General features: G+C 58.5%; 2 protein-coding genes across 5 annotated transcripts; one reads left to right on the forward strand and one right to left on the reverse strand.

Moving 5' to 3' along the window:
- Positions 1–865: 865 nt before the first annotated feature.
- NLRC3 (NLR family CARD domain containing 3) lies at positions 866–18,083 on the reverse strand. Of its 4 annotated transcripts, none has more exons than XM_082772796.1 (19): positions 17,734–18,083; positions 11,893–12,079; positions 11,053–11,313; positions 8,324–10,067; positions 7,914–8,000; positions 7,101–7,184; positions 6,801–6,884; positions 6,347–6,430; positions 5,900–5,983; positions 5,176–5,259; positions 4,869–4,952; positions 4,262–4,345; positions 4,075–4,158; positions 3,771–3,854; positions 3,540–3,623; positions 3,340–3,423; positions 3,013–3,096; positions 2,839–2,922; positions 866–2,381 (listed from the first exon to the last, which is right to left on the reverse strand). In XM_082772796.1, exons 2-19 carry the CDS (start codon positions 11,897–11,899, stop codon positions 2,291–2,293), a joined length of 3,282 nt encoding a protein of 1,093 aa, XP_082628922.1. In that variant the 5' UTR covers positions 11,900–12,079; positions 17,734–18,083; the 3' UTR covers positions 866–2,290. The 4 variants fall into 4 exon arrangements, with proteins under 4 accessions (XP_082628922.1, XP_082628921.1, XP_082628923.1 ...); XM_082772795.1 differs by having other exon boundaries at positions 11,893–12,082; XM_082772797.1 differs by lacking the exons at positions 11,053–11,313; positions 11,893–12,079.
- A 1,472-nt stretch (positions 18,084–19,555) lies between these two features.
- Positions 19,556–22,666, forward strand: NMRAL1 (NmrA like redox sensor 1). The gene is made up of 5 exons (XM_082772902.1): positions 19,556–19,728; positions 19,815–20,053; positions 20,742–20,991; positions 21,233–21,423; positions 21,826–22,666. Exons 1-5 carry the CDS (start codon positions 19,581–19,583, stop codon positions 21,994–21,996), a joined length of 999 nt encoding a protein of 332 aa, XP_082629028.1. The 5' UTR covers positions 19,556–19,580; the 3' UTR covers positions 21,997–22,666.
- Positions 22,667–22,681: the final 15 nt, after the last annotated feature.

Raw genomic sequence — 22,681 nt, forward strand, 5'->3', positions numbered from 1 at the left:
GGGCTGAAATGTCCAGATTTTTGGACCTGATCGGAAAGCATTATTTTGTGGTATTCAGGGAATCCACACTGGTCCTCCCTGCATGCTGAAAGAGATGCCTTTGACCTGTGAGGGAGATTTCCCGTGTGACTGGGCACAGTCTCTGAGTTTGGACCAGTTTTCTGTTATTTCCTATACTGTAGGCTGAAGGGGAAAGCTGATGCACTAAATCACGTGCGCAGAGCCAGAGGCTCTTCAGGCAGCACTGCCACCTAGCCTTCCAACACAGCCCGCCAGGATTTAGGGGAGCTGTGGTTTGCTTTACAGCTTCTTGTATCAGGCGTGAGCAGCAGTGCTTGTAGCAGCCACCCCCAGTGCCAGGGGAAATGCACCCTCTGGGTGTTTGACACTTCCAGCACGGAAGTGTTTTCGTATAGCTAGGTATGTGTACGTGCATACAGATCTATAAATGGCTTTCAGGTTGTTGTTAACCTCATATTTCCTGCAGCTCCAGGGTTTGTCAGCCTGCTTGGGATCATTGATTGCTGTCTCCTTTTGGTACTTCAGGTAACATTTAGCTTAGGGTTCCAAACAGACTTGGGGCAGAGCTGGCCTCAGGGCCCTGTCTGCCCTGAAATAATGATGACAGAGGTAGGACTTCCGTCACTCAGCATCACTATATCCTGCTGGAGATCACGAGCCAGCCTGTAATGCCTTATGGAAAAGCCATGAGCCCTCCTGGTGTGCTAGAGCAGGGTGTGGGGGCTCCAGCCTGGGCAGGGGCACGCAGCCCTAGTGGTGCACGCTGAATGTCCTATGCGATGATCCACAAGCAATAGAGAAAGGCCGTGCAAAGGAATTTTTCCAGCTAGGAACTGATTTATTTCCAAGTATGTACAGATCGCACAGCTCACCCCAGCAGTCCTCCAGGAGCAGCCCCCAGAGGTGTTTGGAGCAGGACAGCAGCAGCAGCGTGTCCGAGTGTGGAGTCTGGCTGGGGTGGGTCAGGGAGAGGGGCAGTGGCTGGCAGGAGCTCTGGGGGCTGCACAGGCTGGCTTCTGGTCACCTGCAAACCTGGCACCTTCTGGAATCACCGTGTCTCTGCTGCACACCCTGAGGCATCACCAGGCACCTCTGTTTCAGCAGCTGCCTGCCCAAAAGGTGACCTGCTAGGGGAGGACCCTCTCCAGAGCTGGGACAGGGGGAAGACACGTCCCAAGGTCACCCAGCTTGTCACCGATGGCAAGAGCAGGAAACCCAAGAAGTCCAGCCTAAACCCGTGAGAGGCAGAACTTTGTCAGGAGGCCTCCCAGCAGCACCTGGATGTGCGTGCTGGAGGTGGCCTGTCCTCATGCAGTGCTGGTCCTCTTCCACGCGCCCTCCCGCTCCTCCTTCCTTTCTCCCAAGGGCTCTTTATTTCCCAAGGCCTTTCTAGATGGTTCTACTCCTACACCTTGGGATTTCTGTCTCTTCCAAGAGGCTTTGGTGCAGGACAGCACTACCAAACACTTCGGGCACGCCCAGCCAAAACCATCTTGCTCCTGAGGGCACGGCAAGGCGCACCGCTGCACGAGGAGCAGCCCCTGCTCTGAAATGCCCTGCTCCAAAGCACCCCCGACTGATCTGAGCGGGGGAACAGCAAAGCTCTCATCTCTGGGACTGCAGCAGGAGCTGCAGGATGGGGCTGGATTTGGTGTGGTGAGAAGGGGCGGCTGTTTCACCCGCCTCTCCCAGCCTCTCCCTAGCAGACCTCGATGGAGAAGAGCTGGCACTGGGAGCAATGTCCCGGGGCCGGGGTGGGGCACCGTGACGTTGGCCTACAGCAACCCAGGGTGAGAAGAGAGCCGAGCTGCTGGGCGGTCAGGATGTGCCTGGTGTGGGGCAGGCTCCGGGCACAGCACCACGGCCCCAGCATCACGGAGATCACAGGAGGGGTTTGCTGCCCAGGCGGTGGGAGGTGAGTTATCCCTGTGCACGGGAAAAGGGCCTGGCGTGTGGGGTGTCCCCTCCTCCCTCCTGTTTCCATTTCACCCATTCACATAGCCTCCAAGCTCCCCCAGGGCTCTGCTGAAGGGGCCCCCAGCCCTGTGTTCCCCAGCTTCTTAACACTGGCAAGCGTTGACCCTCATGCACTGCTGATCTGGAGCCCCACGTCCCAGCAGCCGCCAGCCCCTGGGGGCCCTGCTGAGAGCTTCGGGGATCTCCTTGCCCCTGCTCTCCCCCGCTGGGCCCGGCGTCCCCCTGTGCAGGCACAAGCGGCCGAAGGGACGCCCTCTGCCCCACCAGGCCACCTCCTTGCAGCTAGGGGCCCTCACACCTCCACGACGCAGTCGGGTGAGTTTGTCCGGATGGCGTCAGAGATCATCTTGGCTCCCGACTGCCCGATGCGGTTCCCTTGCAGGCTGAGAGAGGGGAGGAAGAGGAATTCAGGCTTGGACACGGGGTGCTTTTGAGAGAAGCTCCCCAGCTTTGCACCAGCCTCCAGCATCGCTTGCAACCTCGCCACACCAGCCCAGACCTCGTGCGAGGACCTGGTCGCAGAGGACTCTGGCTCTGAGAGCCCCAAGGCAGCCAGGTGAGCAGCTGCAGAACACCCCTGGGGAGCTGGAAGGGCTGATCCAGCTGCACCTTGTGGTATTTTGGGGAGCATTTGACTTTTAGGATGGTCCTTTGCCCTGAAGGCATCCCCGGAGAGGAGCTGTGGGGTCTGGAGTGGTGTAGGGATGTTGGCTGCTACTCGGGAGGAGATCGGGATGCCCTGGCCCCCAGCCCCTGCAGGGCAGCTGGGGATGGGCAGTGCCAGCAGTGGGAAAGGTCTCCCCCACCCCTGCCTTACCGTCTGGTTCAGCAGCCACTTACTTGACGTAGGTGAGGCCGTGGTTCCCCTTCAGAGCGGTGGCGATGCAGATGGCTCCGTCCATGCCCAGGGAGTTCTCCTGCAGGCTGCGGGAGGCGGCAGGGTCAGAGCACCGACCTCCAGCAAGGTCTGGGGGCGTTTTTCCTGCCTCACCCCGGGGAGCAGGGTGTACTTACTTGAGCCTGCGGAGGCTCCGGTTCACCTTCAGCGCGTTGGCCATCGCTTTGGCTCCTGCTACGCCGATGGAGTTTCCTCTCAAGCTGCAAAGGAAGGCAGACCATGGGGAAGGACAGCCCGGGGTGACCCGTGGGCCCCGTGCTCTCCGTGGGCGAGAGGAGGAGGTGGGAGAGGGAGCCCCACATCAGCGAGCCAAGGGACAGGTAAGTTTGCTAGGGCGTGATGTAGAGGGTGCAAGAGGTGATGAGCCAAAGACCGGAGCCTCAGGAACCCCCAGGGAGCGGTGTCACCGTGTCGGGGACTCGCTGGCCCCACCGAGCACTTACTCCAGGATCTGCAGGCTCTTGTTGACCATCAAGGCCTCCGCTAGGGCTTGGGCCCCAGCCGCACCGATTGAAGCCACCTGAAGGCTGCAAGAGAACAAGAGCCCTTCAGTGCACGTCCTGAGGTGGCCGTGGTGCGCTAATTAGGCGAGCTAATCAGACCAGCTGCAACGCTGGGGCCCTGCCACAGCCCGGGCACTCACTGGAGATCTGCCAGGGTGGTGTTGACCTTCAGCGCAGCGGACAGGGCGGCCATCCCCTCGTCTCCGATGGCGTTCTCCTGCAAGCTAAGACAGGGAAATCCTGCATCTGCCTCAGCCCCAGCACCCAGGAGCAGGGAAACGGGCATCAAGCAAAGGACACGGTGTGCCAAAGTGCCCTGGGGGTCCATGCCCAGGGGTGCCTAGGACCTGCCCGCCTGTATCCACACTTACTCGAGGCTGGCCAGGCTGCTGTTGGACTTGAGTGCTTGTGCCAGCGCTGTGGCCGCGTTTGCCTGAATGAAGTTCCACTGCAAGCTGCAAAAAAAGGGGAGGTGAAGGCCAGGCTGTGGGGTGCCCCGGTCCCTCCGGGCTCAGCACCCATCTGCTCACCACCTCCAATGCGGTGGAGGCTCGGGGGTGACCCCGTTCACCCAGTGCAAGGCCCCCACGGGTCCATGCAGGATGGCAAGCTCCACATCTCGTGGAAGGGCAACTCAAGGAAGCCACTTGCCCACCAGCTCCGAGGGAAACTCACTGGAGGGAGGTGAGCGCCCTGTTCTCCTTCATCGCCAGGGCGATGGCCTTGCCGCCTTCGTCGTACAGCAGGTTGGCTGCTAAGCTAGGGGCAGAGGACAGAGAAGACACGAGTCACACGTGGTTTGGGACATCTCCAGCGACACCACGCAGCAGCGTGGGTGCCCTCCTGGCCCCGTGGGACTTACTCCAGCCTCCTGAGGGTGCTGTTGGTCCGCAGGGCGCGGGCGATGGCAGGGCCCCCCTCCTTGCTGATGGAGTTCTCCCGGAGGCTGGGGAAAGACAGAGGCTGGGCGGGGAGCACCAAGGCAGGGCATCGGCTGCCCCCCCGGCCCCTCTGCCCCCTGCTCTGGGGCTGTAACCATCCGTGGCACCAGCATCTCCACCAGCATCTGCATCTCCGCTCCCTGCATCGCTGTCTGCAGCGAAACAAGCTGCTGCTGTTCTCAGCAAGAGGTGTCCTCGGAGAAGAGAAGCCTGAAGTGTGTCCTGGTGGTGTGGGGCTGTGCACAGACCACCCCAGTGAAAATAGGGATCACGGATCACAGCGTGGCCGAGGTTGGAGGGGATCCCTGGGCCTATCTCCTCCACCCCCCGCTCCAGCAGGCTGCCCATGCCCATGTCCGGGTGGCTTTTGGAGATCTCCAAGGAGGAGACTCCACAGCCCCTCTGGGCAACCTGTGCCAGGGCTCCGTCACCTGTAAAGCAGCGCTTCCTGGGGTTCAGACAGAGCTCCTGTGATTTCTGTGGGGTGGCATTAGATGGAACGGAGCTGCTGTCACGAGTGCCACTTACTTGAGGTTGACGAGTCCCTTGTTGGAGCAGAGAGCCACTGTCAGAGCTGCGACCCCGGCGCTGCTGATGGAATTGCTCTGGAGACTGACACAAAGAGGGGGGTGTTAGGATGGGCAGCTCTTGGCACTGCTGGGTGGGCTGCGGGGTTGTGTTGGGGGTTAAAAGTGTCTGTTACGCCAAGGAAGAGGTCACCAAGGGGAGCCGAGGCCAAAGGAGCAAAGGTGGAAGAAGCAGAGGGCGCCCAGCAAGGGGCTTTGTGGCAGCAGGGGGGGAAGCAGCCAGGGGCTGCCGCATGTCGGGGACTTACTCGAGGCTTTGCAGGCTGTGGTTGACCTTCAGAGCTTCAGCCAAGGCGACCGAGCCGTTGTCTCCAACGGAGTTGCTGGAGAGCCTAAGACAGGAGGCAGAGGGAGCGTTACCAGCAGCCGTGTCACAGCCAGAGCCCCTGCTGGCAACGTGGGGCCCACAGCCCCCTGCCCTCCAGCGGGACCTGAGCAGCTTTGCTGGCCTCCCCTTGCTGTGGCCATGCCATGCTTAGACCTGCTGCCAAGGATTCACCTGACCCAGCAGGAGTGCCACCACAGGGTCCCCATGTCCCCTGGTGTACCTTTGGGTCACGGGAACACCCTTGGGGTCCGACCACAAGCATGAATTTGCTGCGGTCTAATTTCCAGCCCACACACACCCGTGTTGCTGTACCAAAATTGCTTTTTAGCTGAAACCTCTTTTAATGTACCTACAGGGCCTGGAGCCCCACCGTTCTGGAGAGCAGCCTGGCCCCTTGGTTCGCTCCGTGGCTCCCTGCTTCCCCAGAGGTAAGCAGAGCATCTCAGAGGTAAGCAGAGCACCTCAACACCAGGTCTATCCAAAAGCCATTCTGGCACGCTTCCCACCCTCACCCACGACGTCCCCCTTGGACAAAGCCTGTCCTGACTGCGTAGCACAGCCCAGAGCCCTGCCCTCAGCTCCCAGGGACACATGGCATTGGCACTGCCATCCCTCGGCCCTGTGCTGCCCCTGTCGGCTCTCACATGAGTTCCTTGAGGCTGCAGTTCCTCTTCAGTGCTTCTGCAATTTTCCTCGCGCCCTGGGCTCCGATGGAGTTTTTCTGCAGGCTGCAAAGGAGAGGAAGTCACCCTGATTATCAGCCAGGCCCAGGCACCTCTCTGCTGGCAGCACCTGCACCCCCTTCCTCCCCTGTAGGTTACTCTGAGCTCTGGCAGTGCTCTTCCACCCTGAGAACGTGTCAGACTGGGAAAGAACTTGGGTTGTGACAACCTCTAGAGGTCTGGAAGGTCTTTGCTGACAGGGGTGGTGTGGGGATGGTAAACTAGGATAAGCAGCACAATGGGAAAGCCCCGGCTCTGCTGCTTGGCCCCCGTGGCCAGCCAGACACCGGGATGGAGCTGAGGCGGAGCCCACATGGGGTCTGCTGGTGGCTGGGAGGAGCAGGGGGGCACCGGGTCCCAGTCACTCACTGCAGGGTCGTCAGCTTGTGGTTAGTGAGCAGGGCCTCGGCCAGGAAGGTGGCACCGTCCTCATTGATCACGTTGTGCTGCAGGCTGCAAGGAGAGGAGCAAGCTGTGAGCGAGTACCAGGGCGGGTGGCACCTGCTTCATCTCAGCACCCCCAGACATCAAACACCCGTCCAGGGCTGCCACCAGTGCAGGGTGAGCAGGAACCCCCTGATACAGCACTAAGGGGTTCCCAGCTTCACTGCCCGCAGCAGTCTGCTTTGCTGTTGTGCAGTCCTGCATCCCAAGGGAGATTTAGGGCCCCTCTGGCTGATGGGGATTTAGGGCCCCTATTATTTCCGTGCCCCCTGCAGTCAGGCTTGCTGCCCGGCACAGCCGAACCAGGGTGTGCCCAGGGACTCCCCATGCCTCGTCCCATGCGTCTGCTCTTGGGGGTGCTGCAGAAATTGAGACTTACTTCAGGGAGAGCAGGACTTGGTTTTTTTTCAGTGCATCAGCCAGCGCTTTCGCTCCCGAGGGGCCGATGGAGTTGCTCCGCAGGCTGGGGCGAGGCAGGGGAGAGGTGAGCAGAAAGGACACGGTTAGCAAGGCACGAGAAGGGACTGTGGCAGTTCACCAACACGTGCCCAGCTCAGCTGAGTGCTGCTGTGGGATGCCAGGGTCGGGCACAAGGCTGTCCCCATCTCCATCGGGGAGCCAGGAGGGGTTTGGCTGCACAGGGACAGCGCGGCGCGAGCTGGGAGGGGGCAGCACTTACTCCAGCACCATCAGGCTCCTGTTGACCATCAGTGACCTGGCCAGTGCTTTGGCACCCTTGTTGCTGATCTGATTTTCTGCCAAGCTGCCCAGAAAAAGAGAGCGGGTGTCTGTCAGGGGAAGGAAGAGGCTCTCACAGCCCCGGTGCGGCTGCGAGCGCTGCTGGGATGCAGCTGGGGATGGTGCAGCAGAGGAGAGCGATGGGGAGCGTTTGGTGGGTGGCACAGCCCTGCCTTGCTGTGCAAATGCTTCGGGGTGTGCTCCTCTGGTGTGGCTCTGCAGGGACGGGGTGGAAGGGGAGTTTCTAGACTTAATTCATGTAGTGAAACACAGAGCTCACAGTGAAGGGGCCTCTGTGTGCAGCCACAAACAAGGAAGGGAAGGGAGATGGGAAAGAGGGGACCTGTCTTCTCGAGGCCACACATCTCCATGCACCAGCTGCTCTAACCCATGCTGAGCCCTTCGTGCCCAGCAAACACCCAGGACCTTGGGAGGTGGGTTACCAAGACAAGCCATCTGCAGCTTGCTGCCCAAATTCCAGGTTTAAAAACAGCAAGGAGGTAGGAGCCCAGCTAAAAATAACTGAGGGGGGTGGCACTGATCGGGCTTTTGGATGAATCATGGCCTGCACAGGGCTGCTGCTGGCAGCTTGTCCCAGGGAGCCTGGGCTCCCGGAGCAAGGGTAAGGTGCAGGAGCTCCCCACGTGGGGCTGTCCTTGTCACCTGGCACCCTGGGGAGGCAGTGGGACGGCCGCTCCTGGAGGCCCCTCGCTCTGGTTCTCCCCAGGAAGAGCTCGTCTGGGCCAGGTCCTACCTGAGCTTCTGGATCTGGCAGTCCTTCACGCTCAGCACGCTGCCCAGCAGCTCCATCACGTTGTCCTTAAACTGGTTATTGTCCAGCCTGGAGGAAATAGAAGGAAAGAGTAAAAGCCAAGGTACTCTGGAGGACAAAAAGTGAGGAAAAGACTACCCACAGCTGTATAGGAACACAGCTGTCCCATGGCGTCTGCGCTTCATGAGCAGAAAAACTCAGGCCCAGAAGCAGAGGTGGCTTCCCTGAGACTGCAGAGCTGGTCCCGTGCCGTTCCCAGGAGAAAGGACAGCTTTGTGCTGAGGGACAGCACTGGTGGGCCTGCATCTCCTGTAGACCCCTGGGGTTTTGAGTCATGGGAGCAGTCTGGTGTCCCTGCTTGCTAATCCCAGTGCAGCCCCACTGCGCCTTACCTGAGGTTGTGGCAGAAGAGGAGCTGGGGGAGCAGGCTCTTACAGACGTTGTAAGTCAGGCAGTTGGAGAGGTTGGTCTCCTCCACGCACACGTCGGAGACCTGCAGGAGATAGGCCAGGACGGAGCAGTTCACTGGCGTGAGCATCCCGGCCAAGCTCTCGTTCTTCATCGCCTCCTCCACAGACTTGGCGATCTCCATGTGCTGGATCTCCTGCAGGCAGTGCACCGTGTTCACTGTCCGCGAGGAGATAACGTAGTCCGTGTTCAGGCAGCCCTGGAGGAAGCTGATCGCTTGGCTCCTGAAGCTGTTGTGCTCGTCCTTCGCCAGGAGCCACCCGGAGAGCAGCTTGTTCACCTGGGGGGAGAGCAGCCCCGAGAGGAAGCGCACGAAGATATCGAGCTGCCCGTCCTCGGCCTGCAGAGACCTCTGGACGGCGCTCTTGAAGTGGTTGAGGAAACCCAGCTTGGGCCAGGACATCCCGTTCTCCGTGAAGAGGTCGAATATTGCCCGCTTCGCAGCGGTGTAATAATAAATAGCTGCTAAGAACTCCTGTATGGTTAGGTGGGAAAAATAATAGGCTGTGGAGGACTGCATCTCCTCCTTGAGTAAGAGTCTGCTGCACAAGCTGCTCTGCAGCAAGGAGAGGTCTATGCCATACGTCTTCATGTCCTGCTCGTAAAACACGTACTTCCTTTTGAGCAGCCCGTAGAAGGCCAGCCTGCCCAGGCTGCCCAGGATTTTCTTGCTGTTGTTCACAGCTTGCTCAATCCTGAGTGTTTCTCGCTGCTTTTCCGGCCAGTCGCTGCTCAAAGCCATTTTAAAGTAATAGGAATAGATTTCTGAGAGGGTCTTAGGAACAGCTGTCATTTCTTGGGACTGATCGGTGCTGGTTTTTAGGTAATAACCAATCGAAGAGCCAGAAATCCAGCAAAAGCCAGGAACGGTGCACATGATGTGTAAGGATCTGTTAGCCTTGATATGATGCAGCACTTGGCTGGACAAGTCTCTGTTGTCCAGGAACATCTGGTCCAAAAATTCTTTCATCTCAGCTGCTCCGAAACCTCGGATTTCTGTCATCCGGTCAACCAGCCCGCCGGGGATTTGGCTGGCTGCTGTCGGCCGGGAGGTGACCCAGACAGAAGCCTCCTGTAACAGGTTGCCACGTATGATGTTGGTGATCAGGTTGTCCACCTGGATCTCCTTCTTGGGGTCGGTGCACACAACCGTGTTGGAAAAATCCAAGGGAGTCTTGAACTCATCCAAGCCGTCGAGGATGAGCAGCGTCCTGGCGGCTCCGGTGGGGATGCAGTTGGGCTCGGTGACGTGAGGGAGGGCCAGGCGGATCAGCCGCTCTGCAGAGAGCTTCTCGTAGGTGTTGAGCTCCCGGAAGGTGAGGGGCAGCACCAACATGATGTCCCTGTTGATCTCCCCCTTTGCCCAGCTGTGGACAAACAGCTTCACCAGCCTGCTTTTGCCGATGCCAGCCACCCCTACGGTCACGGAGATCCGTGGGGGGATGCTGACCTTGGACAGGGGCAGGAAGAGCTTCTCTAAAGGGATGCTCTTGGACACGTTCCGGAGGCCTTTGGTGGTTTCGATCTGCAGGATGTCGTGCTCCTTCTGCTGGATGTCGGTCAAGCCTTCCACCAGCAGCAGGTTCATGAGGCGCTGGAGGGGACCCGTCTCCAAGCCGTTCCCATAGTAGCTCAGGAGGCTCTCCAGATGTTTCTGCACCATCGGCTCTGCCCAGAGAGAAATGAAACAGGAGGTGAGGGGGAGGAGGAGAACCACAAATGCAAAAAAAAAAAAAAAAAAAAGCAAAAAAAAAAAAAAAAAAAAAAAGCAAAAGCCTATGCATGAGGCGTGTGCCAGGGCCCTGACTGGCCTCACCTGCAGCCTCCCCCCACATCTGCAGGGCCAGGAGCCCATTTAAGCCCATTTAAGCCTCCCATCCCTGCCTGAGCTGTGCTGTAGGAGCGCTTGTCAACAGCTCCAGGGTGCCTGTGCCTGCCGTGGGCCTTGTTGATCCAGACCCTGATCTGTGCACTGCCTTTGCAGCCTGTCCCCGGGCCCTCCTCAGCTCTCTGCACTTGCCTGGGGGTCTCTGGCATGTGCCTGGCCCCAGTTTTCTTCCCTGGGCCCGATCCTGTGGCGTGGCTCCCTGGCTTGGCCTCAGCCTCACTGCCACAGATCTGAACCCTTGCTTGCACCCAAACCCCAGCAATATTTATATTGAAGTGCAGGATAAAACAGGGGCTGGAGGGGAGGAAGGAGATGGTGTTTTTGGGGCTGCTGCCTCTGCCTGGGGAGCAGAGGAGATGCCTCAGCTGGGGTGCGAGCCTGGGGGCTGCAGTCCAGCACTGCTGACGTGGTCCTCTCACTTTCTGCCTCTTCCCAGGCTGTGGAAGCATCTCAGAGGCTGCGTGGCCCCCCCCGAGGCCCTGCCCCATCCCCGCATTGCTGCAGGTGGGCGGCGATGGAGGATCCGTCCCCAGGTGGTCCTGTCAGACCGTGTGAGCTCCCTGGGATCCACCACCCTCCGAGCACAGGTACGGCATCGCTGCTGCACCCCACAGGGCTCCTGCTCTCTGCTGCGACTCTCGCGAGCCCTGTCACCCCCTTGTTGTTGTCCTTCCTTGGCTGAGGCTGGAGGAGGCCCTGAGCCAGCAGCGGCGCTGCCACGGGGCCGCAGAGCCCCTTGTCCTGCTCCCCCTGTGCGCTGCCTACCGTAAACAGTGATGTGGAGGTAGAGCTGGGAATTGGTGGTCTCGATGAAGGTCTGCAGGCACTGGGAGGCATAGCTGCCCTTGCCAGCCAGGACATCCACCACGGCCCTCACCTGCTCGGGCAGGGAGCTCGCCTCCTGCGCCCGGCTGGCCTCCTCCGCCGTGAGGAGGTCCAGCCTCCGCAGGTGGCAGATGATCTCCTCCAGGAACTGTGGTGAGATGGACCTCACCAGCTGCTTCTGGTAGCGACTGATCCAAGCCTCTGCGGGAGAGGAGAGCGGCAGGGTTGGCTCTGGTTTGAGGTTCAGGGGTGCTGGGGAGGGTGGCGGTGGAGCGCTTGGTCTGGCTGTGAGGGCAGCCCTGCTGGGAGCAGGGCATAAACCAGAGCCCTCCAGGGGAACCTGACAAAGTCCTGGAGGATGGCATCACCTCCAGGGAAAGTCCTCCTGGAGGCGATGCCATCCTAAAACTGTGGTGTGTGTTAGGAGGTGCTTGGTGAAGGTGGTGGCTATAGAAAATGGAGTTAAAGAAACCCAAGAACACAAGAGATGATGGAAACAAAGCCTGCACAGAGCAGGGTCTGATGAAGATCATCTGCCTTCAGAGGCAGCTGCTCCCCCCATGCCACCACAGCAGACCCCAAGCCCTCAGACTGGCAACCACCATTGGAGCTCACACCTGGGTGCCCCACCTCACCCCAGTTTTGGACACAAACCCCACCAAGGTGCTGGACTTCCTTGTCCCACTGCCTGTCCTGCCGCAGAGCCCAGCCACAGCCAGACCCGAGGACCTGCCCGTGTCAGTGTCAGTGTCCCTGCAGCTCCCTCCGGCCACCACTCACCTTCCATCAGAGGCCTCCCGTGGCATCGGCGATCCCGGGGTGAGGAGCGCGGTGTTGGCAGCAGCACGGCTCTCAGCCTGCGCCCACCACCTTCCCATGGACTGCCCGGTGTTCCCTCGGGTGGGCACACAGCAGACAGCACGTCAGTGTGAGCTCTGGCTGCCCTGCTCAGCCCTTATCCATCTTCCTGCTGGAACGAGAGGAGCGGCGTGGGAGGGAGCGGCGTGGTGGGGAGGTAACACTGCCCTCCCCACCACTGGCACAGGGGGACGTGCACTGAGCTGGTGGCCATCCACAGCCACTGCCACGAGCCCTCGTGGGCCCACTCCAGAGCTGTGGCTGCTGCGTGCAGAGCTCGGATGCCAGCCCTGCCCTGCCTGATTCTCTGACACTAAAATCCAGCAGCATCTGTCTTAGCTTGGGGCTCGGGTCAGCCAAAAGCTCAGACTGCTGCGGGCTGGGCAGGGGCTGAGCCCATTGTGCTGCAGCATCTCTGCCTGCTTGCCCGGACCTCGTGTGCTGCAGGCTTGGTGCCTTCACCAGCACCGCTTCTGCAGGTGCCTTTCTCAGGCACTGTGGCTGTGTGAAGTGCCCAGAGGTGTGGTGACAGCCCCGTGCCACCCGCAGGGCACCCGGCAAGCGTTGGGGTGCCAGCCCTGTCACCCGTGGGTCAGCAGCACTGTGCGCTGCTCGTCAAGTTTGTTGTAAAGGAAGTTGTGGGGCAGCAGCAGAAAGACAGAGGACCCGTTTCGGTTTCCAAGCCACCTCGCTGCCGTCCAGAACCTCCGTCACAGCTTGCTGAGCAGTGGCAAACACCACATCCTGTTGCAGAGCTGTAGGTGCTCCACTTCAGTGGCAGCGCTGATGAATCGTAGTGCAGACAGAGCTCCTACCCACCCCCTCGTCTGCTGCAGGACCGCTGCCAGACTGCTCTTACTTTTGGTTTGTTGTTTAGAAGCACATCCAGTCACTAAGCCCCATTGTTTTTAAAGCAGAGAGTAGAGGTGAGGAGGGAAATACCGCTGAGCATGCTCCAGGCTTCATCTATATTAGCACTTTGCACCATGCCTCTTCGCCAGCCCTAAAACCATCGCTGTGGCTGTGTCCAGGTGGGAATTGCTCAGCCCATGGCGCCAGGAGCCCCAGAACCTCCTGGGGCAGCTGCTTTGGGCAGCAGCAATGCAGACGCCACATCCTAGTGCCCTGGCACAGCACCAGGGCTGTGTAGGTCCGTGCCACCTCACCCCGAGGTGTGCCAGCCAGGTGCTGTGCAAGAAGTGACCCGGCTTGCAGGCAGGGCTGCCCTTGCCCAAACCCTCTCCTGAGCCCAACGTGGGCACCACAGGGGCTTTGTGCTGCCTGCCCAGCAGCCCCAGCTAACTCTCGCTTGCTTTGGTCAAACAAACCTGACGTCTTCCAGAGAAAATATGTCAATACAGGTCAACCAAGGGAACCTGGAAGAGATTCTGGTCCGTAGTCAGGTCCATGGCACAAGGCTAGGATGCGGGACAGCCCCTTTGCAGTCTCCCCTGCTCATCCTGCCAGGAGACCCGTGTGAGATTTGTGTTTCCCGACAGCAGATGCGAGGGGTGAGTGCCCAGGGTGCAGGAGGGAGGAGCGGAGCCGAGTCCTGGGGTCCCTGCACACACCATGGGGCCGCTTTCTCCTCGAGACCCTTCATGATGAAGAGTGAGTGTGTCGGTGAGTGTGCAGAGGTGCGCAGCGACAGACACAGCTCTCCTACACAGCCCATCCCTGTCCACCCGCTGGCAAGCCAAGGTTTGAGGCACGGATTGGGTGCTGGTGCTGTTTTAAAGGTAGCTGGGTCTGAACCCACTCTCCCTCCAAGACAGAAAGCCAAGTCCTTCTGCTCCTCCTCGGCTGCCCAGCTCTGACCCTCTGGTTTCAGAGGCCCGGAGGCAGCTCAGCTGCCTCGCATTTCACCCCTCAGGCAGCCTCTAGGTCCAATTAAAATATCAGCACAAATTAAAGGAGCGCGGGGAGCAGTTCACAGCAAAATTTTCACCCTTTGATGTCATCTTGTCTCTAACTGGCCTGGAAGATTCAATTAAGTCTTTGCATGCAGCAGCCTCTAGGTTTCTCATCTTTGCTCCGCAACCAGTAGCGTGGTTGAAATGAAAGGGGATTTTGCTGCTTGCAGTGATGTTTCCCTGTCAGCCCTTCCTCTGAAACGTGGCTGGTCAGGAAAAGCCCTTTGATGGGGGAGAACCTGCTCTAACGCTAGAGATTATTTGATCGCATCCCTTGGTGCTACATCAAAACGTAATCCTGCTGCTGGAAGCCAGCAGCCGTGGCTCAGCTCATCCAAAAACATCTGACACGGAGAAGAAAGCAGCAGAAGAAATGTTGCAGTGGCAGCAATTTTTTTTTTCTTCTTCCGGCACGAAAGTTTCCCATGGACGCAGCTCCAGGACTGCCCGGTGGGTGCTGGTTTCCTCTAGGAGGGCAGAAGATGTTATCTGCAGGGGCCAGGAGGCTGCAAGCGCTGTGTGGCCACCTGAGGAGGATCCAGCGGTGGTTTGTGTCTGTCCTGCCTTGCTGCTGGTGCCCCTGGGGGCACCGAGGTGATAAGAGAGAGAAGGGGAAGCTGCACAGCTGAACTGGCATCTGTGAGCCCCAGGCAGGGAGATGGGGGATTTCGTTTGCAAGAAGGTGGTGGTAATCATCAGAAGGGTCCCATGCAGTGGGATGCCACCAGATGTGGGGCTCTGGGGACATGGGGACCCCTGGCTGGGGTGAGCGGAGTGCCAGTGCATGGGGAGGCTTCTGCTGATGACCCATGGGCACGGCGGAGTCCTGCAGAGTGCTTTGGTTTTAGCTTTGCTTTTGTCTTCTAGCAGAAGAGTCGCCCACCTGAGGATGTCCGGTCAGCACTCGCCTTGTCCCTTAGCAGAGCTCTGGCCCTACCTCCTTCATCCCACCACGCCTGCGAGCAGAGGGCGCATGTCCACAACACGTCCGTGCCCAGGAATTGCATACAGGACAGGCTGGCATGGCATGGAGTCTTGCAGACGCCAGACTGCCTGGAAAACTGTGGAAATTGGCTGATCTGCAGTATTTAGGTATGTTATAAAGCCTCTTACGTTAATTAATAGTTGTATTATTAACCAGGTGCCTCTAGGAGCAACGAACTGCCCATTCCAGTGCAGCTCCGTGCCCCCAAACCAGCAGAAACCCTCGGTGCTGCTTCTGCTTTCTCCTCCTTTCACAAGCATCCCGCTGGGGCTCACTGGTTAATTCGGGAAGCCCCACACCGAGCATGGTGCTCCTGTGCTCGCTGTCCCCCAGCCATGGCAGCAGTGTTGCTCAGAGAGAAACCAGCCTGTCTTCCCACCATTTCCTGGCACGCATGAGCCCGGGTGGCACCTTGCTCCAGCTGGGGCAGGCAGCGTGATAGCTCTGGATCCCCAGGACTGGAGGAGGATTTGTCCCCACAGCAGCGGGGACTCGGGGCTGTAGGTAAGGCTGGTGACAAGTTTGGAAGCCGAAAATAGAAAATTGCCCCTGCTCAAGTGATGTGGGAGGTGGCGGTGCTCTTGCTGCAAGGCTCCCTTATTGACGCGCCACCCCAGCAGCAGTGGGTGCTTTGGTTTTTCCCTGCTGCTTATCTGCGGGGCGGGGAGGGAGGGCAGCTCTCCGAGGGGCAGCACATCGCATGCCATTGCACTGGGCTGTCCTCTCCAGCCTCTCTCCCTCCAGCGATGGTTTGAGCAAATCCTCCTGGCGCAGCACGGGCTGCCACCTTTTGGCAGAACAGAAAAGAATTTCCCTGAAGCATCTTCTGCGTTAGACCCAATTTCGGAACCGACGGATTTGCAGGTAATTCACCCACCTAAGCTTGCACACCATTTTAAGATGCCACCTAATTTTATTTTTACCGATTGCACGTAATGTTAGCAAAAATGATTGTGCCCACACAGAGAGTTTCCTGCGTGCACTCTCCCTCCAGCCCTTCTTTACCAGAAAAGTTTTTTTTACCTCAAAACCACAGGCCCCAGAGGCTGTTTTACCCCAGCCACCACTCTGTAGAGCCTGGCCAGTGTAAAGTGTCACCAGGAGCCAAGGCTGGCCGGGCCTCGCACGTCCCAGCATCGCAGCAGGCAGTGCTCTCACTCCCCAGTAAATATCTTCTAGATGCACCACACCTAACCCCTACCAGGTTTGTTTTTTCCTCCAAAACCTCAACCAGAAAAGCAGGGCCCAGACCCAGCTTGGAGTTAAACAGCAAGCAGTGGAGGTGAGGAGCCGGGGAGTGCCCGCGGGCTGCGTGCTAGGAGCCCGAACACCAGATCTCATCAGCAAAAAGCAAGGATTGATCTACAGGTACCTCCAACCTGACAAAAATGAAGGTCATTTCAGAGAGAAGTTTTCCTGCAGGGTGCTGCTACACCTTGGAAGCCTCAAAATGACAAATGAAGCACTTACTGAGCCGACCATGCCCCCGGGACAAACTTCAGCACGTATGTGTCTGCAGCTCACGGAAACGCAGATCCTCTCCCCGTGAGCAGTTTCAGCCTCTCTCGCCCCGGGGATCTCCGTTCTCAGGATTTCAGCACAAACACTGAGCAGGAGCCTGCCCCGTAGCGAGGCCAGCCTCGGCCCCAGCGGGAGGCAGAGCTGAGGGCGCTGAGCTGCCGCGGTGCTGCCCCGCCGCCGAGCCTTGGAGACCTGCCAGGTCCCCCAGGGCTTCGGTCACACGGCGCCTGCCCAGAGCTGCGGTTGTGAACCCCCAAAACCAGCTGCAAGTTCTCAAGAAACTTTTACCCAACACCCAACGTCCTCCGTGCTGCGCTCTCAGACTGCCCCAAATTACGTGCCTGGCCTTGGATTGCCCTCCACACAGCGCTCAAACCGCAGGCGTGACAGCACCCAGCCCCTGATCTGGCTGCCCTCTCCCACCAATCCCCTGTCCCCAGGGTTCATAGCATCCCTGATGCTCTTTGGTACTTAAATAAGAGCAGGATTAAGCCTCACGCACCGCTCGCAGTGCCCAGCACGCAGTGTCACGCTACAGGATGCTGGGCATGGGCACACAGCCCCTGCCTCCTTGGCCTGCCCTGGCACCTGCAGTTCAGGCATCGTGTTTGGGATCCCCACAAGCAGAAAGAGCCCAAGGAGGTACCAGGAGCAGCCACTGAGCCTTCGGCCTCACTGTTTCTGTGGCTGGGCCCAGGGAGGGCTCAATGGTCCCATGTCCTGGAGAAGGACGTGTGGGTGTAGCCCAGCAGAGAAGCTTTCAAGGCCCATCTGGTTTCATCCCATCTGGTTTCATCCCAGCCCCAGGACCACCGCTCGCTCTTTGATGCACTGGGCTAGTGGGCAGCATGATGCACTGATGGATGCTAATCTCATCCTTTCCTGTTTACACCACATAAATAGCATGTTCTATTTATGCTACATTTCTCTGGCTGTTTTTGAAGAGGACTGAAGTCACCAAAATGGCACGAACCTGGGGGCAAAACCTGGCGGTGTGTGAGGTGGGCAGGCTGCACCGGGCCCGTGTGTGCAGCCAGCAGCAGGCAAGGGGACAGAATTCGTGATGAGGGCCACATCCCTGCGAGGAGCCACGCATGTCCCCGTTGCACAGGATTGCTCCTGAGCCTCTCCCCCTCTGGCTGAGCTGTGAGGAGCCCGGACCAGGAGAGCCAAGACATCTCACAGCAGCGAAGCCGGTGCCGCCGCGTGTGGCTGCCGCAGCGAGGTGTGCAGCAGCTCATCCCCACGCTGGGCGACCAAGCAGCACCCAAGCAGCACCCTGACATCCCACACGCCACCTAGGTGACAGCAGCCAAGCTCCAACCAGCCCCACCAGCACCTTACCTCTGCCTCGTGCCGCCTTCTCCACATCCCCCTGCGAGCAGGGCGGGAGGGAGGATGCCCCTAGTCCTGGTGGGAGCATCCTCTGTGCCCCTGCATGGCCCTGCTCAGACGTTTCCCCAAAACTTCACTCTCTTGCCACCCGGATGCTCGAGCTTGAGTCAGAAAATGGAAGCTGAGCCCCTGCCCCTCCGGGACCCGAGGAGGAGCTGGGGGCTGTGGGCCCCCACAGAGGAGCTGGGGCAGCACCCCAGGGGTGGTGGTGGTGCCCCCCGCCCGCCGTGCCGTGCCAGCCGAGCTGCTTTTGCTCTGTCTCGCTCCTTGCCCCTTCCTGTGCTGTGGGTCTTGCTCGATCTTCCTTCCTGTCGCGGCAGAGCTGTCGGGCTGCCGTGTAGGCAAATCGAAGTGCGGCTCTACCGAGAAACCCACAGCGCTGGTAACCACCCCAGCCCACGTGAGGCCCCGGCCACGGCTGCTCTCCTGGCTGCTGCATCTCCACTGAGCGATTTCAAACAAAAATTCCCCCCAAACAACAGCACCGGGGAGCCCTGCGTGGGCAGAGCTCAGGGGAGCTGGGTGCTGAATGTCGCTAAGCCAGGGCTGAAGCTTTGGGAAGACCCATGGAGGAGGCTGCTGCCACGCACAGCAGCTCTTCCCCTCGCTGGGCTGCACCAGGAAACCTTCATTGTTCCACTGGTAAATTCAAGTTGTATCTTGAAAACGAGCAGGAGGGGAGGAATAAAGTCCCGTTCTCCCAGAGCCATTCTTCTACCAGCACCAGAGCAGTGTTTGGGCAACGCTCTCAAGGTGTAACTCGGGTTGCCCTGTGTGGAGCCGGGAGATGGACGCGAGGATCCTGGTGGGTCCCATCCGCCTCGGGCTGTTTGGTCACTCCGTGGGTCCATCTCCAGGCCCCCAGCGGGTGTCCCCCACTGGGTGTCCATCACCATGCCAGGCCTGCCTGCTGCCGCCTGCCCTGCGTGTGGGGTGGGAACAGCGTGTCCTGCGTGGGGAAGGGGTCGCTCCCTTTCTGACAGCGTGAATGAAGCCCCACTGAGATCCCCGATGCCCGTTGTACAGCCCTTAGGTCTTGGGGAAAGGGACGTTTATTTATTTTTTCAGCTAGTATCATGTGCCCATATGTTTGCTTATATATATTAATACGAACCCGTATATATATAAAAGTATATATTAATATAGTAAATATATACTAATTTATATATAAAATTATATAAACATATTTATACAATATGTTTAATATGGTTAATGTATTAATGCATTAATATATTAATATTAATATTAATATTAATATTAATATTAATTATATTAAATATATTAAATATATTAATGCATTGATATATTTATGTATTAATATATTAATATGATGTATCATTAATATATCAGTATGAATATTGATAATATATAATATAATATAATATAATAATATTATATTATATATAATATATATAATATATAATATATTATATATATATATTATTATATATAATATATATAATAAATTATATAATATATATAATATATAATATATAATATATAATATATAATATATTATATATTATATATTATATATAAGATATATTAATATGAATATCAATATTACACAAACGGATATAATTCGGGTCACACAATGCTGTGTTTCTGTGGTTTCCATACAAAGGGCTGCGATTATTCTCGCAGCATGCTCGCTGCCGCAGCCTGCCCCGGCCCCAGCTTCCAGGCTGGCTGCAGGGATGTGAGGCTCCTTTTCTGTAATTAAAGTGATCCGAGTCTGTCCGTCCTATAATAATAGGAAGTAACGCTCCCACGAGAGCACAGCCAAATGGGGCTGAATGCAGCTGAGCAGAGCCAAAAGGAGCCGAGCGGAGCCGAGCAGAGCCGAAGGCAGCCGAGTGGAGCCGAGTGGAGCCGAGTGGAGCCGAGGTGCTTGCGGTGAGGCCATGGCGGGCCAGGGGCCGCTTGTCGTGTTCGGGGCCACCGGTGAGCAAGGGCCTGGGGCAGGCTGGGGGCTGGGGGCTTGGCCTGGTAGCCCCCGGCTCACGGCCCCGCTTCATCCCCGGCCGCAGGGGCTCAGGGCGGCTCGGTGGTCCGGGCCCTGCTGGCCGAGGGCACCGGGGAGGTCCGCGCCGTGACGCGGAGACCCGGCAGCAGGGCGGCCACGCAGCTGAGGCGTTTGGGGGCCCGCGTGGTGGCGGCGGACCTGGACGATGGGCGGACGCTGGAGCCGGCCTTGGCGGGCGCCTACGGAGCCTTCGTGGTCACCGACTTCTGGGAGCACTGCAGCCAGGAGAGGGAAGTGGAGCAGGTAGCGCCTTGCTGTCCCAGACCCCTCACCTGGTGGGGGTACAGCCGTGTGGCAGCAGGGTGTGGGTGCTCTCAGAGCCCTTCCTGCAGCCTCGCCAGCCCCACTGGCTCAGACGCATGGTCAGGCTTTGCAAATGGATCGGGTCCTGGTCCTTGCAAAGCCAGAACTCATTCCCTGCACCCACGTTGTCACACAGTTAGATGCCCTGAGACTCAGGGTGGTGGAGGGTGGGCTGACAGCCCCACAGAGCCTTCCCAAAAGGGAGCCAGGACTGTGGCTGCCTGCGCTCTGCTGTACTTACAGCTTTGGGGCCAAAACATGTGGCAGCATCAGAAATCCCGGGGCTTTCCCTAACGGGAGGAGTTCACCCTAGGGGAGGCTGGTGGTTTCAGAAGGTAAGATCTGCTCGGGCAGGTCCCTGGTAGGTGATTAGGGTTGGGGTTTGTGCACTTGGCGGAGGAGCTGGAGGGTTTGTGACCCTTTAAAGTAGGATGTGTAAGCGGAGGACTGCTCCACCTGGCTGGGTCTGCTCAGCCCTGGCCAGAGCACGAGGTGTGTGGAGCATGTCCCCTGGATGCTGCCTGCCCTCCCAGGGGAACGAAGGGGAAGGGGTGTGTGGGGATGAAAGCTTGCGTGTGTCCCATGGGAGCCCTGCTTCTCCTCGTGGCCAGTGTCACTCTCCACGCAGGGGAAGCGGCTGGCTGATCTGTCGAAGCGCCTGGGTTTGCGCCACGTGGTGTACAGCGGCCTGGAGAACGTCCAGCAGCTGACGGGAGGCCACCTCCAGGTGCCCCACTTCGATGGCAAAGGCGTGGTGGAGGAGTACTTCCAGGCCATCGGTGTTCCCACCACGATTATCCGAATGCCGTGCTACTTTGAGAATTTCCTTTCTTGCTTCAGACCTGAGAAGGCCCCACAAGGAGATGCGTTTGTCCTGGGTAAGACAGGGCCTCTCGCTCTGCAGCTCGCTGCCCCAACTTCTCTGCTCAGCACAAGCTCCCTGGCCTGGAGGAACCATCCCCTCTGCGGGCTCCTCCACAGCTCAGAACATAGAGGCTCAAAATATCCCGTTTTTTCCACATCTCGTGTTCAGGGCCAGGGTGCCAAAAACTGGGCATTGCGGGAGCTGGGCTCTTGCACAGGGCTGCGCTCTGACTGGGATCGCTCTCTCCCCTACAGCGCTGCCCATGGGGGACACCCCCATGGATGGGATGGCAGTGGAGGACCTGGGCCCCGTCGTGCTCAGCCTGCTGAAGTCCCCAGAGGAGTACGTAGGCCGAGTGATCGGGCTCAGCACCGGCAAGCTCACCGTGGCAGAGTACGCCGCTGCCTTCTCCCAGCAGACGGGCAAGACCGTGGAAGCCTCCAAGGTAGGAAGCCGCCCTCGGTGTGTTTGATGCTGCTGAGGGGGGTGGGAAGCTGGTGTTCCCTGCCAGATGGGACCGCAGGGTGCTCAGTGACACTGCCCTGCCACGTGGCTGAGGATTTGGGAGGCAGCTGCCTCAGGATGGATGCAGAGCAAGCTCCTCAGCATCTGCTGTGTGATGTCCCCCTACACACACTCTCCTTACACTGGAGGAAGGATGGGCTGGGCGGGCCTCATGGACCCTACCCAATAGACTCGCTGAGCAGCAGATCTTTCCTCACCTGTGGAAATTAATGCAGCAGACTGCTGTAACGCAGCCCTCTTCGGCCTCCCTGCATGGTGTAAGAGAAATGCCCTACAGCCTCTGCCCTGTGCAGACGGTGCTTTTCCTTGATTCTCTCCACAGATCTCACCAGAGGAGTACGAGAAACTTGGCTTCCCGGGAGCGAAGGAGCTGGCTGCGATGTTCCGTTTCTACACCCTGAGGCCAGAGCGCGACGTGGAGCTGACGATGAAACTCAACCCCAAGGCCCGCACCTTCCATCAGTGGCTGGCAGACAACAAAGCTGCTTTCTGACCATTCCTCCTCTCATCTTCCACCCAAGCTTTTGCAGCAGGTAGCAGGACCTGGCCGAGGCCGTGAGCCAGGCAGCTTTCTGCTCATGCCTGGGGGCTGCTGCCATCCAGGGGCACATGCAGGAGTGGCATGTCGGCGGGGCTGTGGCTGTAACTGCCTCGCACACTGAATTTAGGGAGGTGTTTAGTGATTCTGGGTGTTTTCACATCTGTGGGATTGGTTTCTTGGGATCGCACACTTCCCTAGGCAGCTCTGAGCATACCGTACGTCGTGCACTCAGCTCCCAGTAGCGCTGTGCCCCCACCAGGTACCCACAGCAGTGCCAGGGCAGGCTGGAGCTTCTCTTTGGACCACATTCAGGCATCACAGGTAGGCCGTGCCACATCTCTGCAGAGACAGGGCCTGCTGCTGGCAGCCCCAAGGGGTGAGAGCTCGATTCCTCAACCCAGACAGCTCCCAGCAGCTGCAGCCCGGCCTTTGGGCTCCCAGGGCTGATTTCAAACACTGCCCTCAGCAGCTGAGTATAACTTTCACAATTATCCAGCCTTAGGATTTAAGACTTGTTTAAAAAGCTTTTTCCCTCCCCCAAAGGTACTGTTTGGGTGAGCTCTGGGCCATGGCTGTCTTCCTGCTTGAAGTCAGGTGTGGGCATGACCCCATCACCTAGCCCTGCGCCCCCATCCCA

Source organism: Aythya marila, assembly GCF_965140915.1.
Source record: "Aythya marila genome assembly, chromosome: 15".
NCBI classification, from domain to species: Eukaryota; Metazoa; Chordata; class Aves; order Anseriformes; family Anatidae; genus Aythya; species Aythya marila.